We start from the raw sequence: 14642 nt of genomic DNA on the forward strand, positions 1-14642 counted from the left end.
AACTAGCAAACAGGATAAAATGTCGTGATTGGGGATGCAGCGGGGGGGGGGGGGACGTAGAGGTTTGGTTTGGAGACACATTCAGAAGCTGCTCATCTGAACCTCTTGCACTTAGAAAAAGGTCAGGCAAGAGATTTTTCAAGAAGAAACTACCTCCTTAGATTCTGGTACTTTCTTTGAGTTGAGCCAGAAATACCAGGTGCGCAGCATTCCCCAAACTTGAATGGTGTACTACTAATACTGTTGATCGTGGACCCAAATTTCTTGAGGTTTAGGCATTGGTACAGAAATGATTAGATTGCGTTGACGAATAGGCTGAATTTTTCAATCTGGAATTTTTTTCAATGAGGAAAAGGCTTTCATAAATGAAAAATTTTGTGGATATATACATGAAATTTTCTGAATTTTTGACAATGCCCCAAACCAAAAACATTTCATTTTTCAAACCCAGAAACCTACTTCTTTTTTAATTGTAGGAATTTTGGTTGTCCCCCCTTTCTTTCAGTTTTTCTCTGCATCCCCCCACCACTTTTCACTGCAAAAAAAGAGGGGAAAAACACTAAATCTCCAAAAACCAAAACATGGTTTTGGAAAACCAAATATTTCCCTGTTATCAGTTTCCAGTTTTTCTTCAAAATAAATTAAAAGATTTTGAATATTTTTTGCAAGGAATGTAGAAAAAAATAAATTATTCCCGCCCTCCTCATGCATAAAGCCTATGTACCACTTTTCTGAGCAGCTCCCTTCTCTAGTGATTGAAATCATCTGATCTTTGTTGCCTGTGTTTCTCCAGGGAAAGGATTAATGACCTTACAAGGGCCAAAGTGGTTCCAGCATCGTAAACTGCTGACTCCAGGATTTCACTATGGGGTTTTGAAACCTTATATGTCATTGATCACCAAGTCTACACAAGTGATGCTGGTAGGAACTGCTGTTGCAATTGTCATCACTTGTACTTGGTACTTTTCCGACTTTTATGCTGAAAGCAAAGCTTTTCTTGCCATTTCTTCACTGTTCTCTTGGATTCTCTGCCTGCATTTTGTAGTATTTGAAAGACGTATGGGGTGATTCACATGCTATGACATAATTTACACTTGTGTAACATGTTACTAGATCAGAATTCTCCACTCACTCACAATGGTGGTGTGATAAATGAAGGTGGGTGGAGGGGACTTCCTTTTATGAACACACAGCTAGCCAGTAAGCTGTAAAATCCCTCTTGGTAGCTATTCTCTGCTTGCTTTACCTGTAAAGGGTTAAAAAGACCCCCAGGTTAAATAAATAAATAAATAAAAAGGAGTGGGCATCTGACCAAAAGAGCCAATGGGACAGCTAGAACTTTTTAAAATTGGGAAAAAACTTCCCTTTGTTGTTTGTTTGTTCTCCGAGAGAGGGGACAGAGCAGGACAGGGCTGAAGTTATGCTGTAAGCAGCTTTAAAACCAGGTATGAAAACACATCAATTCATATCTCAAACCTACTTATCTGAAACCCCAGATGTGTAAGTAGATCAGAAATGTTTAGAAAGACGCGATTAGATTATTTTCTTTTATTTCTCAACGGCTTGTGGACTCCTCTGTGCTAATCCCAGATGCTTTTGTTTGCTTGTAACCTTTAAGCTGAACCCCCAAGAAAGTTATTTTGGGTGCTTAGTTTTTGCAATTGCTCTTTTAAAATCTATCAAAAGCCTAAATTCCAGATGTATTCTTTCTTTCTTTCTTTCTTTCTTCTTTCTTTCTTTCTTTCTTTCTTGTTTTTAATAAAATTTACCTTCTTTAAGAACAGGATTGGATTTTTGATGTCTTAAGAGGTTTGTGCCTGTTGTTTGATTAGCTGGTGGCAACAGCTAATTTCCTTTGTTTTCTTTCTCAGCTCTTTCCCAGAGGGGAGGTGAAAGGGCTTGAGGGTATTTCACAGGAGGAATTCTCAAGTGTTCCTTCCTGGGTCCAAGGTGGGTTTTGCATGTGGGTAGTGGTAGCATTTACCAAGCCAAGGTCAGAGAAAAGCTGTAACCTTGGGAGTTTAATACAAGCCTGGAGTGGCCAGTATTAATTTTTAGAATTCTTGCAGGCCCCCACCTTCTGCACTCGAAGTGCCAGAGTGGGGATTCAGCCTTGACAGGTGGTAACATTTTACATCCTCTTTGCACTCACTTTGAAAAAGTATAAATCACTAGAGATCTAATATAGCAAGACCTCCATCATCCTCCCAACACTTTAAACCCCAGCATGGAGGTGGGGGTGATCATAGGGGATTTTCCAGAAAGCATCTGGGCTCCAGCAGTCCCCTGCTGCTAGAATAGTTCCTTGGGATATGTTTCAGTTGAAAGCAAGTTAGAGCAGCCCTGAGTCTATAGGTCAAACCACACCCAGGATCAGAGGAATGCACTGGCTCCATACTGCAGATAAATGTGAACCCCCCTCACACGCCCCTTCCAATCTACACTGGGGGAAAATTCCCTCCCAACCCCAAACCTGTCAGTCAGTATGAGAGAGTCAAACCAGCCAGGCATCCAGAAAGAGGATTCTCTATATTACCTAAGAGCACTAGTCCACCTTGTCCAATGTCCTGTCCCAAGCGGTGGCCAATCTCTGATGTTTCAGAGAAATGTGAGAAAACCCCTCAGTATTCACCTGGCCAATTGTGCACCAGGAAAAATATTCCTTCCTGACCCCAGCAGGCAAATGACTGAAGCCCTGAAGCATCCGATTTGATTATAGTCATTCTCTTAATACAGAGATGCAAGTGTTATGAGAATGTTGAGGGCAATGCCGGCAATCCCCATGGCCAGTGAAAAAACGTGATGAACAGGAGGGCCCAGAGATTCATCGATCCTAAAGTCAGCAGGGACTGCAACCAACATCCATTTTACCCCATTGCACACAGAAGCTCCAAGTAATGGCAAGTCCAACCTCAACATGGATAAGCGGTTCCAGTGTTTAGGAAATCACCTAACTTCAATTTTCAGTAACTGGGTCTTGTTATGCCTTCATCAGCAAAGCTGAAGAGCCCCACAGCATCAGATATCTTTCCCATGCATAAGTACCAATTCACAGCATTAAGTCGCCTCTCAGCCTCCTCTTCGATTGGCAAGCTTGTTTTCCAGCTTCCAGGTCATTTTTGTGACTGTTACTTTGAACTGTTTGATTAATACCTGAGTTTTTTGTTCTCACTCTTCCCTTTCTGTCTGCTCGCCTTTGCCTTAGTTTTCCCCGTTTCCCTTTATGAATAACTTTTTCCTGCCTTCTTCCACATAAATCTGTCCTCTGCTCTCCTCCATATTTTCCTCTTCCCCCTTCCATTCTCCTCCAACTCACTTCCATTGGGTCCTACATTCTCCTCTTGTCAGAGGGCCAGCGGGGGTCTAAGGTGCTGCTTGGCTTCGGGGCAGCAGTGCCCCGGCAGTGGGAATCTAAGAGGGTGTCTTTTCTAGCAGGAGTACGTAGTGAGAGTCTCAGGAGTCACCCTCTTTCTGGAGGTAGCCGTGCCTAGTGACAGGAGTCCAGAGGGCTGCCTTCTCTGGCAGTGGTAGCGCCTAGTGGCAATAGACCAAGGAGCTGCCCTCTCTGGAAGTGGTATGGCCCAGTGGCAAGTGCAGGGAGGGGAGGGGAACCCGGGCCCATTCTGCCCAACCATGATCTGAACCAGGCCCTTCAAAACCCATTACTCTGTTGAAGGGTTCAGGTATCCATGTCCCCAAGCAGGTCACTTCCTACCCTTAGTCCTTACTCTGGTATCTCTTCCGCTGGTTGCAGTTCATCATCCCCTTCAGTCCCTAAGGTGAACTGGGCTCCTGTGGTGTAGTCAGGATTCTCAGTCTTGGTGGTTTGTAGTCCCGTTGGCTTCTCAGCAGAAGCCTGCAATGCATGTCCACTTTCCTCCTCAGCCAGCCCATACTGGGCTGAGCTGCTTCCTTTTATGTGCTCCCTCTACTGGGAGTGTGCCCAGCATGGGCGAGGGGGCGTGGCCTCTTGGACACAAAGCAGTTTGTTAATCCCCGTGTCACCAATGCGGGGTTGGTACACCCAGTCACAGCTCCTCTGCTAAATTCCATCCCCTCTGCCTCACCCTCAGGAGTAATCAGGAAGGGGAAAAGGAGTTCACAGGGCCATTTTGTATCCTGGTACTATTAGCCCCTAGGATTCAGGCCCGTCAGAATCATGAGATTGGATTAAAAATCATGAGATTAAAAAAATAATAAATAATAATAATAAACACTGTGAATCTTTGAATGAATCCAAGGCTAGAAGGCACCATAAGATCACTTAATCTGACCTGTAGAAAACAGGCCATAAAATTTCACCCCATTTCTCAAGCCTATAATTTGTGTTTGGCTAAAGCATCTCTTCCAGAAAGGTGCTCAGTCTGGATCTGAAGACATCGAGAGATGGAGAAGGCACCAGTTCCCTTGGTAGTTTGTTCCTAGGGTTAATCACTATCACTGTTAAAAATGTGTGTCTTAGTTCTAATCTCCATTTGTTTGGCTTTAGCTTCCAGCCATTGGTAAACTGGGTTCTTTTTATTTGCCCTCTGGTCTCTAAACTCTTTTGAGTGCACTTGGGTCACATTTCAAGCCTTTCTCTGAAATCATGAGGGCTAGAAGCTTTCTTTTTAAAAAATGAAAGCTGAGATTTTCATGTATTCGCTTGACTCCAGGAGCTGGGGCTTTAAGAGAAACACCAAATATGATACTCCTAATCAAATCATGAGTGCTGTCAATACTAGTTCTCTTGATCCTTTAACTGGGAAGTGGAGGGGAAGGTGGTGGTGGTGCAGGAGCTCTCTTCTGTCTTCCTCTTGGAGCTGGTAGGTGGTAAGGTTAAGAGTATAAGAAGAACATCAAGTGATTCATCATGTCGCCCATTCCCAGCTTCTGGAAAACATAGGCTAGGACACCATCCCTGCCCATCCTGGCCAACAGCCATTGATGGACCTATCCTCCATGAACTTATCTAGTTCTTTTTTGAATTCTGTTATAATCTTGGCCTTCACACCATCTCCTGGAAATGAGTTCTACAGGTTGACTGCGTTGTGTGAAAAAATACTTCCTTTTGCTCATTTTAAACTGCTCCCTATTAATTTCATTTGGTGACCCCCCTAGTTCTTGTGTTATGAGAAGGAGTAAATACCACTTCCTTATTTACTTTCTCCAGTCATACCAATCAGCTACCTGAGGGGGTCAACAACTCGCTCTCCTGTGGTGTTAGGTATATCAACAGCTCTGTGTAAGCTCCAAAACTTGTCTCTCTCACCATGGAAGTTGGTCCAATGGAAACTATTACCTCATCCATCTTGTTGCTCTAGCATCTAGCAAAGCACTTCTGTTCCATCTCATTTCTGTCTCCTTCCTGCATTAGGATAAATGGGAACATCTGATCACTCAGGAGAAGTCGGTGGAGCTCTTTGGACATGTCAGCTTGATGACTCTTGACAGCATCTTGAAATGTGCCCTTAGTCATGAGAGCAACTGCCAGATTGACAGGTCAGTAGAAGGGATAGACCTGGGCAAAATTTTTTAGACAAATAATTTATTTGCCAAAAAATGCAGTTTTGGTTGACTCAAAACTATTTTCAGATTTGACACAAATAGTCACAAAATAGAGGAGAAGGGGGCGGTGTGGTGCTGTTGAGATACCCCTCCTCCCACACCCTTTCTAACCTCTAGCCCAGTGGTTAAGATATCTGAGACTCTGGTTTGAAACCGCCTCTAGATAACGGAGTGTTTTGATTCACTGAAAAGTTTTGGCTTCAGTTCAACCCAAACTGAATTTTTTATTTTATTTTTTAGAACTGCCTTCAAACCAAAACATCAGTTATTCTCCCAGCTTTATGCAATGTTATCTGGATATATTGCTGCCACTAACTCATTGTTTAGGTATAGGATATTGCAACTTTGGGATTAATGGTGACTATGTTACATCTCTACTACAGACAGAAAAGTTGTATACTTTGCTAAATGCCATTTAAATCCTTCAATAAACTTTTCTTTCAGGGAGAATTCCTACATCAAATCTGTCTATGAAATCACCTATCAGATAAATTACAGGATCTGGTACCTCCCATATCAAATTGATTTCATCTATTGGCTCAGTCGTGATGGACGTCGCTTCCAGAAGGCTTGTGAAATGGTGCATCTCCAAACAGGTATTTCCCAATGTTCTTGTCGCTGTCTTTCTCTGAAACTTAGGGGGAAGGGCTAAAAATTCTTTAGAGAAAATATAACTCCCGCTGAAGCCAATGAGAAGCGATCAGTTGACTTCAATAGAAGCCAGATTGTTGCCTTGGTCTCTATGACTTTCAGTATAGCAACAAAGTATTCTATTGATCTATAGACATTATATAGCTGTGCAAGCTTCCTACATATTGTTCTGCCAATGTGCCTCACTCCTCTCCTGGGGAGTCCACCTTTAGAGGTGAGAGGGAGATGCACTCTTCATGGACACTTGGCTTCTTTGATAAGGCTCCCATCCAAGGTGTTATGTGAGATGGACACCTGATTGCACCTTCCAGTCATTACCTATCTTGGCTGGATTTGAGGACTGACCTTCCTCTAAATTTGAATTATGCAAACTCAAATTTAGTGAGAAATAACTGTGCAGCCAATTGGGTAATGGAATGAGAGAAATCCCATTCCCCCTCACATACGGATACAAGAAAGCACCGAGTAGAGTCCTTCTAACAGGCCTCTGCTTCTGCCCTTCTGCCCTGCATCCTATGGTAAACAAAGTGAATCCTACCATCATAAACAAGGAGGATGATGGGGCCAGAAAGACCTCACATGTTGAATGATGGCCCTTCACTCTGCTGGTAGAGCTAACAGAGAAATCTAGATTCTTGAAATATATATTTTTATTATTCTTTTTCTGAAACAGATAAAGTGATAAAGGAGAGGAAGAAATCCCTCAAAGACGAGCGAGAACTTGAAAAAATCCAGAAGAAGAGACACTTGGACTTCCTTGATATTCTTTTGTGCGCCAAGGTAGGTACAGAAGAACCTTGGTTGTTTCTCATATCTAGTAAATGAGTGTGTGTATGTCTGTTAGACAAAAAAAATTTTCACATTGATTTTTCCACTTTGTAGCAGTGTAGTTCCCTAGCTGGGTTGGGCTAAATGCTAATTTTCTCTGACATCAGTTAATTTCTGGAGCAAGTTCTTTAAGGACTCCACATCCATCAACTTCCTTTGTTAATAGGTATCTATGGCTTCAAATTCACATATTTTAGCATAGTCCAGGGTTTCTGCCGCCCCAAGTGTCAGAAAAAAAAAAAATCCGCGATCGGTGGCAGCTTCACCGCCCTACTTTCTTCTTTGGTGGCAATTTGGCGGCAGGTCCTTCCCTCCGAAAGGGACCGAGGGACCCGCCACCAAAGAGCCCAACGTGCCGCCCCTTCCCCTTGGCCGCCCCAAGCACCTGCTTGCTGAGCTGGTGCCTGGAGCCGGCCCTGCCTGTCCCACAGCGGAGAATGGGGACAAGGGGAGCCAATTACAACTGCCATGAGACACTACAATGACGATTCTCAGCCAAAATCTTTCGGTTTAGAGTTTGATGAAAACTCCTAATTTCCCATAATTTTTTTTGATGAAAACAAATGGACAGTTTCCATGGGGGAAAAAAATCAGACCAGCTCTACTGGCCACTCCAAATCTGTGTACTAGCCTCGGAGTGAAACACATTGCATGCCCAATGGGGGAGAGACCTCAGAAAACAGAGAGATTTCTGGAGCTCAAGGGTAGAAAGAAAGAGAGAAGAGACCATTTTTAACCCTCCTTCCCAACTGTTACTCTGCATTTGCCATCACCATTGGTAGTGGTAATGGTATGTCTGCTTAATGGTTATCAAGGACAGCATTAGGTGCAGTGTGGTGCAGCAGCAGCAATATATCTCTGGACTAATACATTCCCTTGACCAATATCCCTGTCTAATTAGGATGAAAAGGGAGATGGATTATCTGATGAAGACATACGTGCTGAGGTGGACACTTTCGTGTTTGGGGGTCATGATACCACAGCCAGCGGGATCTGTTGGACCTTATACTGCCTAGCCATGTACCCAGAGCACCAGCAGAAATGCAGAGAAGAGATACGGGAGCTTCTGGGCGACCGGAAGACCATTCAGTGGTGAGCGCTCACATCTTATTTCATGTTATTTCCTCTCAAGATTATGTCTGGTGAATTAAGATATTCTTGAGAGTGGGAAACTAAGAAGTCCCTGAAACTCAGGGCATCAGGCAGTGTGGTATATTGCCCTGATATTTAGTTGATCCAAAGCCCAGTGGTAGTCAGAGGGAGTCTTTACAATGACTCAAGTGGTCTTTGGATCAGAGTTTTGAACAGGATTTTCATTGTCTTTAACATGGATGCCTGCAAGAACATTTCATGTTTTGTGTGTAAATGGAGACTGTCAAATAGCTGAAGGTTCAGCTAGGTCTGTCTTACTTACATATTTAGAAATCCAACTCCCCACATTAAACATAGATACTAACTTTGTGGGCCCCACAGTTTTAAAAAAGTTTCACTCTCTTGTTCTCCATTGTCTTACTCTTAAGGGGCATTCAGTTAACAAACGCTAATCCCACAGCTGTGCCTGACATCACTGATGAGACTGACATAAACAAGCGAGTTAATGGCAACATATGTGACTTTCAGATCCATTAAAAATAAGCGGATGCTACCCCTGGAAATCTGTGTTGAAAAGTTGTCATAAAAATCTACCAGCTTGAGTGCAAAATTATATCTCCTGCCATCCAGCTCTCTAATCTAGATAATTAAGTAGCCCTTGTCACTGTAATATGTATGAGAACCTTGGATGATAATGAGAAAATTAAACAAAATTTAACGTGTCCATCAAAAACTGTAGCGGTCAAAGGCAAGCTGGACTTTGCAATGCTGTTTTAATTAGGGTCACTCTCAGATTAAACCACTTGGACTGAGCTGGGAGTAGATTTCAATCATGTTCTGTGAATATTCAAATGGCTCAATGAGTTCCCATGTGACTCCTTGCATTCTGTCCCTTTGGCTCTCTGAAAATGTTCAAGCGATTCGGTATTATTGGCATGGATTTTTGTGGGAAGCAAATTTCAAATCCATGTGGATGAATATTTGTAGGAACCAAATTTAAATGTGCCTAGACAAAGGTTCCTGTTGGTAATTCTTGTGCCCTCATTCAACCAGGCAACTTTGTACTATATAACCTATCTGACTAATCACAACTAAGCCACATGACTTACATTTCTAATAGAAAGTGCCAGAACCTTTCAGCAAACTGTTTGCAATCAGTCACAACCCACAGAGTAAAAATATAATATTCCATGAGCCAGGGCCGGCTTTATGACCCATGGGGCCCGATTGGAATACTCGGCAGCGGTCCGGGGGTCTTTGCTGGCACTTTGGCGGTGGGGGGTCCACTCCAGGCCTTCTGCAGCACTGAAGAACCCCCTGCCGTCAAAATGCTGCCAAAGACCCCCTTCGGCGCGGGGCCCTCTTCAGCGTGGGGCCTGATTCCGGGAATTGGTGGAATCGGCGTAAAGCCGGCCCTGCCATGAGCAGAAAAAAAGGAGGCTGAATACGTTGGGTCATTTTTCACTGTGGTTTCTTTACTCACCTCAAATGCTTATCTATATAGCTTTGTACACTCTTTAGGGCAATGTTTTCCAACCTTTTTACACACAAGATCACTTTCTGAATTTAAGTGCAACCCAGGATCTACCCCACCCCTTCCCCGAAGCCCCGCCTCGCTCACTCCACCCATTATCCCACTCTCCGTTGCTCTTCCCACCCTCACTCACTTTCACCAGACTGTGGCAGGGGATTGGAGTTAAGGAGGGCATGCAGGTTCTGGGCTGGATAGGGCCGCCCGGGGGGGGCAAGTGGGGCAATTTGCCCCCGGCCCTGCAGGGGCCCCCATGAGAATATAGTATTCTATTGTATTGCAACTTTTTTTTATGGAAGGAGCCCCTGAAATTGCTTTGCCCCAGGCCCCCTGAATCCTCTGGGCAGGCGTGGAGCTGGGGCTGAGGGGTTCAGCATGTGAGAGGGGGCACAGGGTGCTGGGTCAGAGCTGGGGCAGGGTTTGGAGTATAGGAGGGAGCACGGGGTGCAGGAGGGGGTATGAGATGCTGGCTCCAGGAGGAGGTTCAGGGCTGGGAGTTGCATAAATAATCATAAAAATGAATGACAGCTTTTGTTGGCTGTGTAGCCACACAGCCTTTCCCACCCAAAACCTCTATCCTTTCAGAAACTGGGAAGGTGTGCCAAGGAAGGCAGGTAAAGAGAGTGCAGACAGGCCTGGATTATAAATGTAGGTCAATTGCTTTAGGTTTCAGGAGGAAACTGTTTGCCCAATCCTGCAAACACTTGTGAGTAAGCCAGCAGTGCACGCAGGCTGGTACTCTCTGGTACGTCGTACCAGCAAGCTATTTACAGGGGCGGCTCCAAGCACCAACACGCCAAGCGCGTGCCTGGGGCTGCAAGCCATGGGGGGGCTCTCTGTCAGTCGCCAGGAGGGCAGCAGGCAGGTTGCCTTCAGCGGCATGCCTGCGGAGGGTCTTCTGGTCCCACGGTTTCGGCAGACCTCCTGCAGGTGTGCCGCCGAATCCGCGGGACCGGAGACCTCCTGCAGGCAAGCCGCTGAAGGCAGCCTGCCTGCCGTGCTTGGGGCGGCAAAATACCTAGAGCCGCCCCTGCTATTTATAGCCAGTACGGAGTACTGGGAAGACACAGCAGCAGCAGGAGGAGGAGGAGGAGAGGGCTGGGGGGCAAGGCTGGGGGTTCTGCTGGGTCAGAGCTGGGGCAGAGCTGGGGCAGGGTTTGGAGTATAGGAGGGAGCACGGGGTGCAGGAGGGGTTTGGGGTGCAGGAGGGGGCCTGGTAGGTGGAGAATGGGGGGTGGGGCTCCATGAGCCGCATGTGGCTCACGAACCATAGTTTGGCCACGCCAGTTATATACATCATTACGACTGGGGTAAGTCTTCATTGCAGAGTTATCCCGGGCTATCCCACATCCACATCCCACAGCCTGGGTGTTATCCTACCCTCTCTCTGGTTCACAATGCAGAACCTCTAACCTAGGCTTGAGGATACTCTGAGCCTGAGCTAGCAGGCACAGCTGAGGGTATAAATATCATTTTGCTGCAGGTTGGCTTGATCACCCACCTACTGTTCAGTGAGGGGGACCCAGCACCTTTCCCCGCTACCCTTTCCAGAAGGGAAAGGAGCAGAACCCCCAGCCCCGCCCCCTGCCCTTCCACGGATTGGACACACTGGACTCATTGGAAAAGCAGAAGAGTTACAGAACTAGGCAAAACTAACAAACAAAACAAGCTCAGGGGTATGACTCCATGGCCACAAATTGAAAGAAAAGGAATAGTTCAGAAAGACTTCATTAAGCAAAGCCACTGAGGTCCCCATAGTGCCATTAGCCAAGCAACTGCCATTCTTATCAACTGAGGTGGCCAAACTGACCGACCTTCCGAGACACACACCATAATCTTCAGCCGTTCAAGAGCTGCAAGACATCCATAGCCTGGTAGGTGGAGAATGGGGGGTGGGGCTTCATGAGCCGCATGTGGCTCGCGAACCATGGTTTGGCCACGCCGGTTATATACATCATTACGACTGGGGTAAGTCTTCATTGCAGAGTTATCCCGGGCTACAGCCTGGGTGTTATCCTACCCTCTCTCTGGTTCACACTGCAGAACATCTAACCTAGGCTTGAGGATACTCTGAGCCTGAGCTAGCAGGCACAGCTGAGGGTATAAACATCATTTTGCTGCAGGTTGGCTTGATCACCCACCTACTGTTCAGTGAGAACACAGGGTAGTCAAGCATGGGTGCCATAAATCCTCTAATCCTATCCCCCCCGAATCACCAGACTCACTTTCTGCTGCTTTCATCACGGGGGACGGGGAGGGGAAATTAAACTGTATTTTACAGGCTTAAAAAATAGAATAAAAGGAGAGAAGTTATCAGTGTAAAAGCCAGCTAAGCGGGTCTAATGAAAATGATCATTTTAGGCAGAACAATACGGTTAGCAGCTCACCCTGGACACTGGGTGCAGGTTTTTTATGCAACCTGCAGCGTGGATTCTCAGCACGGATACTGAATGCCTGTATTATTGCATCGAGAAGGAGGGTGTCACTCAATTTCTCTTGCTTGCAGGGATGACCTGGGTAAGATGCCTAACACCACAATGTGCATCAAGGAGAGTATGCGCATTTTCCCTCCGGTGCCCTTTGTGGGCCGCCAGCTTAGCAAACCCATCACGTTCCATGACGGGCGTTATTTACCAGAAGGTCGGTATACTCCCTTTCCCCTTTCTGGAGTCTGCACCCTGTCTTGCTGGTTGTTGAGAGCTACAAATTGCTTCCACAGCCCTCCATTAAGCCTCACCAAGTCCGGGCTTACTAAATGGGCCATGTAGAATCCTGAAGTTATTTGGTCTCAAAGTGGCCTCTGTTGGGTCACATAGCCCATCTGCCTTCATTATCACTGCATCTGAGCCTATTATCCCTAGTAGATGAATCTAAGGACTAGCCTTAGCCTTGAATGCCTTCTCCAGTCATGGTGATCTCACCACGTTCATTGCAAGACTTTCTAGGCTTCCCCTCTCCTCTCCTTCCCTGTAACACTGCGGTTGGGACCTGTTGGGAAGGTGAAAAGAGAATATGTCCATGAACTTCTCATGCTGCCGACTTCCACAGATTCTTCCCCTTTCTTTCCTCCACGCATAGAGTACTGCAGTTGTGGGGCTGAAATCATCCTCCTAGAGCTGTACAGGGAATGAGGGGGACAAAAATGTTCCTCTGGTGCTAAGCAGGGTTGGAGATGATCATGGTGATGGTGTAGTCCAGTCTTCCTAGTTCCCAGCTGCCCCAGGGGGAAATCTCTGTGCCAGCAGATCTGTCCACCCCCAATGACTGATGCAAAATGGAGCTTCTGCAGTTGATTCTCAGCTATGGAGTCCCACCCACCTTCTCACTTCCCCTTCTGTGGAGATGGGGAGATGTAACAGGGGTGCAGGGCCTCCCTGGTGTTGCCCCCAGTAGTCCCAAGGGATGTGAAGACTCTGCAGTCTGGACACTGGATGGAGCATGGCTGATACGTTGCCATAGAGTGAGGCTGAGCTGTGGAGGTCCAGCTGGTTTCATGTCACAGAACCCAACTAGGGAAGAATTAGATATTATTATTGCTCTACTCACCGAAGTTCAGGGGGAGAGCTGTAATACTTTCCCACTGAGCAACTGCACTGGGATAGGTGGCCTGAAAATGGGGGTGATAAAAATGCTAGCTACTGTGGTTGTAAGAATGCTTAGCCTCTCACAGAACATAGCTTAAGCAGAGAAGCTATGTCAATGACCTGTCTTTTTCTTGAGCTTTTTATCTCTTCTGTTGCTTTGCAGGCACTTTGGTTGGAATAAACATCTATCTTATACACAGGGACCCCAGCTTATGGAAAGATCCTGAGGTATGGTACTTTTCTGTCTTTATAATAATAACCTGTTTCCTGCAGCTACTGTCTTGGGGTAGTGACCGGGGGACCCCAGTCCTGGATCAGGTCCCCGTTGTGTTAGGTGATGTACAAACATAGAGCAAGATCTTGGCCCTTGCCCCGTAGAGATTACAGCCTAAATAGCTCAGACAGAGAAAAGATGAAAGGGGGCAAAAAAGAAAGGGGAAATGACTAGCCAACGGTCACACAGCATTTCAGGACATTGAATCCAGGTCGCCTGACTGCCAGGGCCACATCCTTATCCTTATCCAATGTATCATGGTACCGCCTATTCAAAGGATGTAATAAAGCTCCCTGCCACACTTGGCTCTGTTGTGGCCCTCTGGTTGGAGACACATCTAATTTACAATTCTATAATCTCACTTATGCAACACAGTGAGGCTAACATTCAGCAAGCAACAGGAATATGAGAAATCAGCCACCCATCTAAACAGGAGTGCTACAGTGATGTTATCTTTTCTGAGTTATCAAACACTCTCATTACAGGTATTTGATCCTACGAGGTTTTCGCCGGAGAACTCCTGCCAGAGACACTCCCATGCTTTCATGCCTTTTTCAGCTGGAGCAAGGTGGGGCATAGCATTAGTATTCGTGTCTAGTTAGTGCCAGAAACCTACGCAGCGCTTTATAAACCTGGAGTCAGTGCTGCCAAGAGCTCAGGCCTGGATCCAGATAGGAGTTTTGCCACCGACTCCAATGGGAGCAGGATGAGGCCCTATGGCGGACAGGGAAAAGGGAGAGAAGATACTTAAAGGCAACAGAAGGGAACATGGCATAGAGAGATCATCGGCCAGGAAGACAAGGCAGAGTGGATTCCTGGGGAAGTGAGTTTTAAGGAGGCATTTGAAAGGGGAGAGAGTGCACTAGGTAGACAGGAAATAGGAGATTGTTCCATGTACAGAGAACAATGTAAAGTGAATCCAAGAATGGGAGACAAAAGAGGGTATGTCTACACTACCCATCGGATAGGCAGGTAGTGGTTGATCCATCGGGGATCGATTTATCATGTTTCATCTAGATGCGATAAATTGATCCCCGAACGCGCTGCCCGTAGACTCCAGAACTCCACCACTGCGAGAGACGGAAGTGGAGTCAACGGGGGAGTGGCAGCCGTCGATCCTGCGCCGCGAGGATGC

The 14642-nt window shown here is 46.1% G+C and overlaps 2 protein-coding genes across 2 annotated transcripts in view; one reads left to right on the forward strand and one right to left on the reverse strand.

The window, feature by feature from the left end:
- LOC127055116 (cytochrome P450 4B1-like) overlaps positions 1 to 14642 on the reverse strand; it is a 202061-nt gene that overhangs the window by 82907 nt on the left and 104512 nt on the right. The gene's annotated exons all lie outside the window — the stretch shown is intronic.
- LOC127055110 (cytochrome P450 4B1-like) overlaps positions 1 to 14642 on the forward strand; it is a 41740-nt gene that overhangs the window by 18914 nt on the left and 8184 nt on the right. The window contains exons 4-11 of the mRNA XM_050961725.1: positions 794 to 921; positions 5357 to 5481; positions 5992 to 6143; positions 6872 to 6978; positions 7928 to 8118; positions 12156 to 12289; positions 13397 to 13461; positions 13993 to 14075. Of these exons, the coding sequence (XP_050817682.1) occupies positions 794 to 921; positions 5357 to 5481; positions 5992 to 6143; positions 6872 to 6978; positions 7928 to 8118; positions 12156 to 12289; positions 13397 to 13461; positions 13993 to 14075 (985 nt within the window). The remainder of the gene's footprint in view (positions 1 to 793; positions 922 to 5356; positions 5482 to 5991; positions 6144 to 6871; positions 6979 to 7927; positions 8119 to 12155; positions 12290 to 13396; positions 13462 to 13992; positions 14076 to 14642) is intronic.

The sequence above is a fragment of the Gopherus flavomarginatus genome, chromosome 7 (genome assembly GCF_025201925.1).
Source record: "Gopherus flavomarginatus isolate rGopFla2 chromosome 7, rGopFla2.mat.asm, whole genome shotgun sequence".
NCBI classification, from domain to species: domain Eukaryota; kingdom Metazoa; phylum Chordata; order Testudines; family Testudinidae; genus Gopherus; species Gopherus flavomarginatus.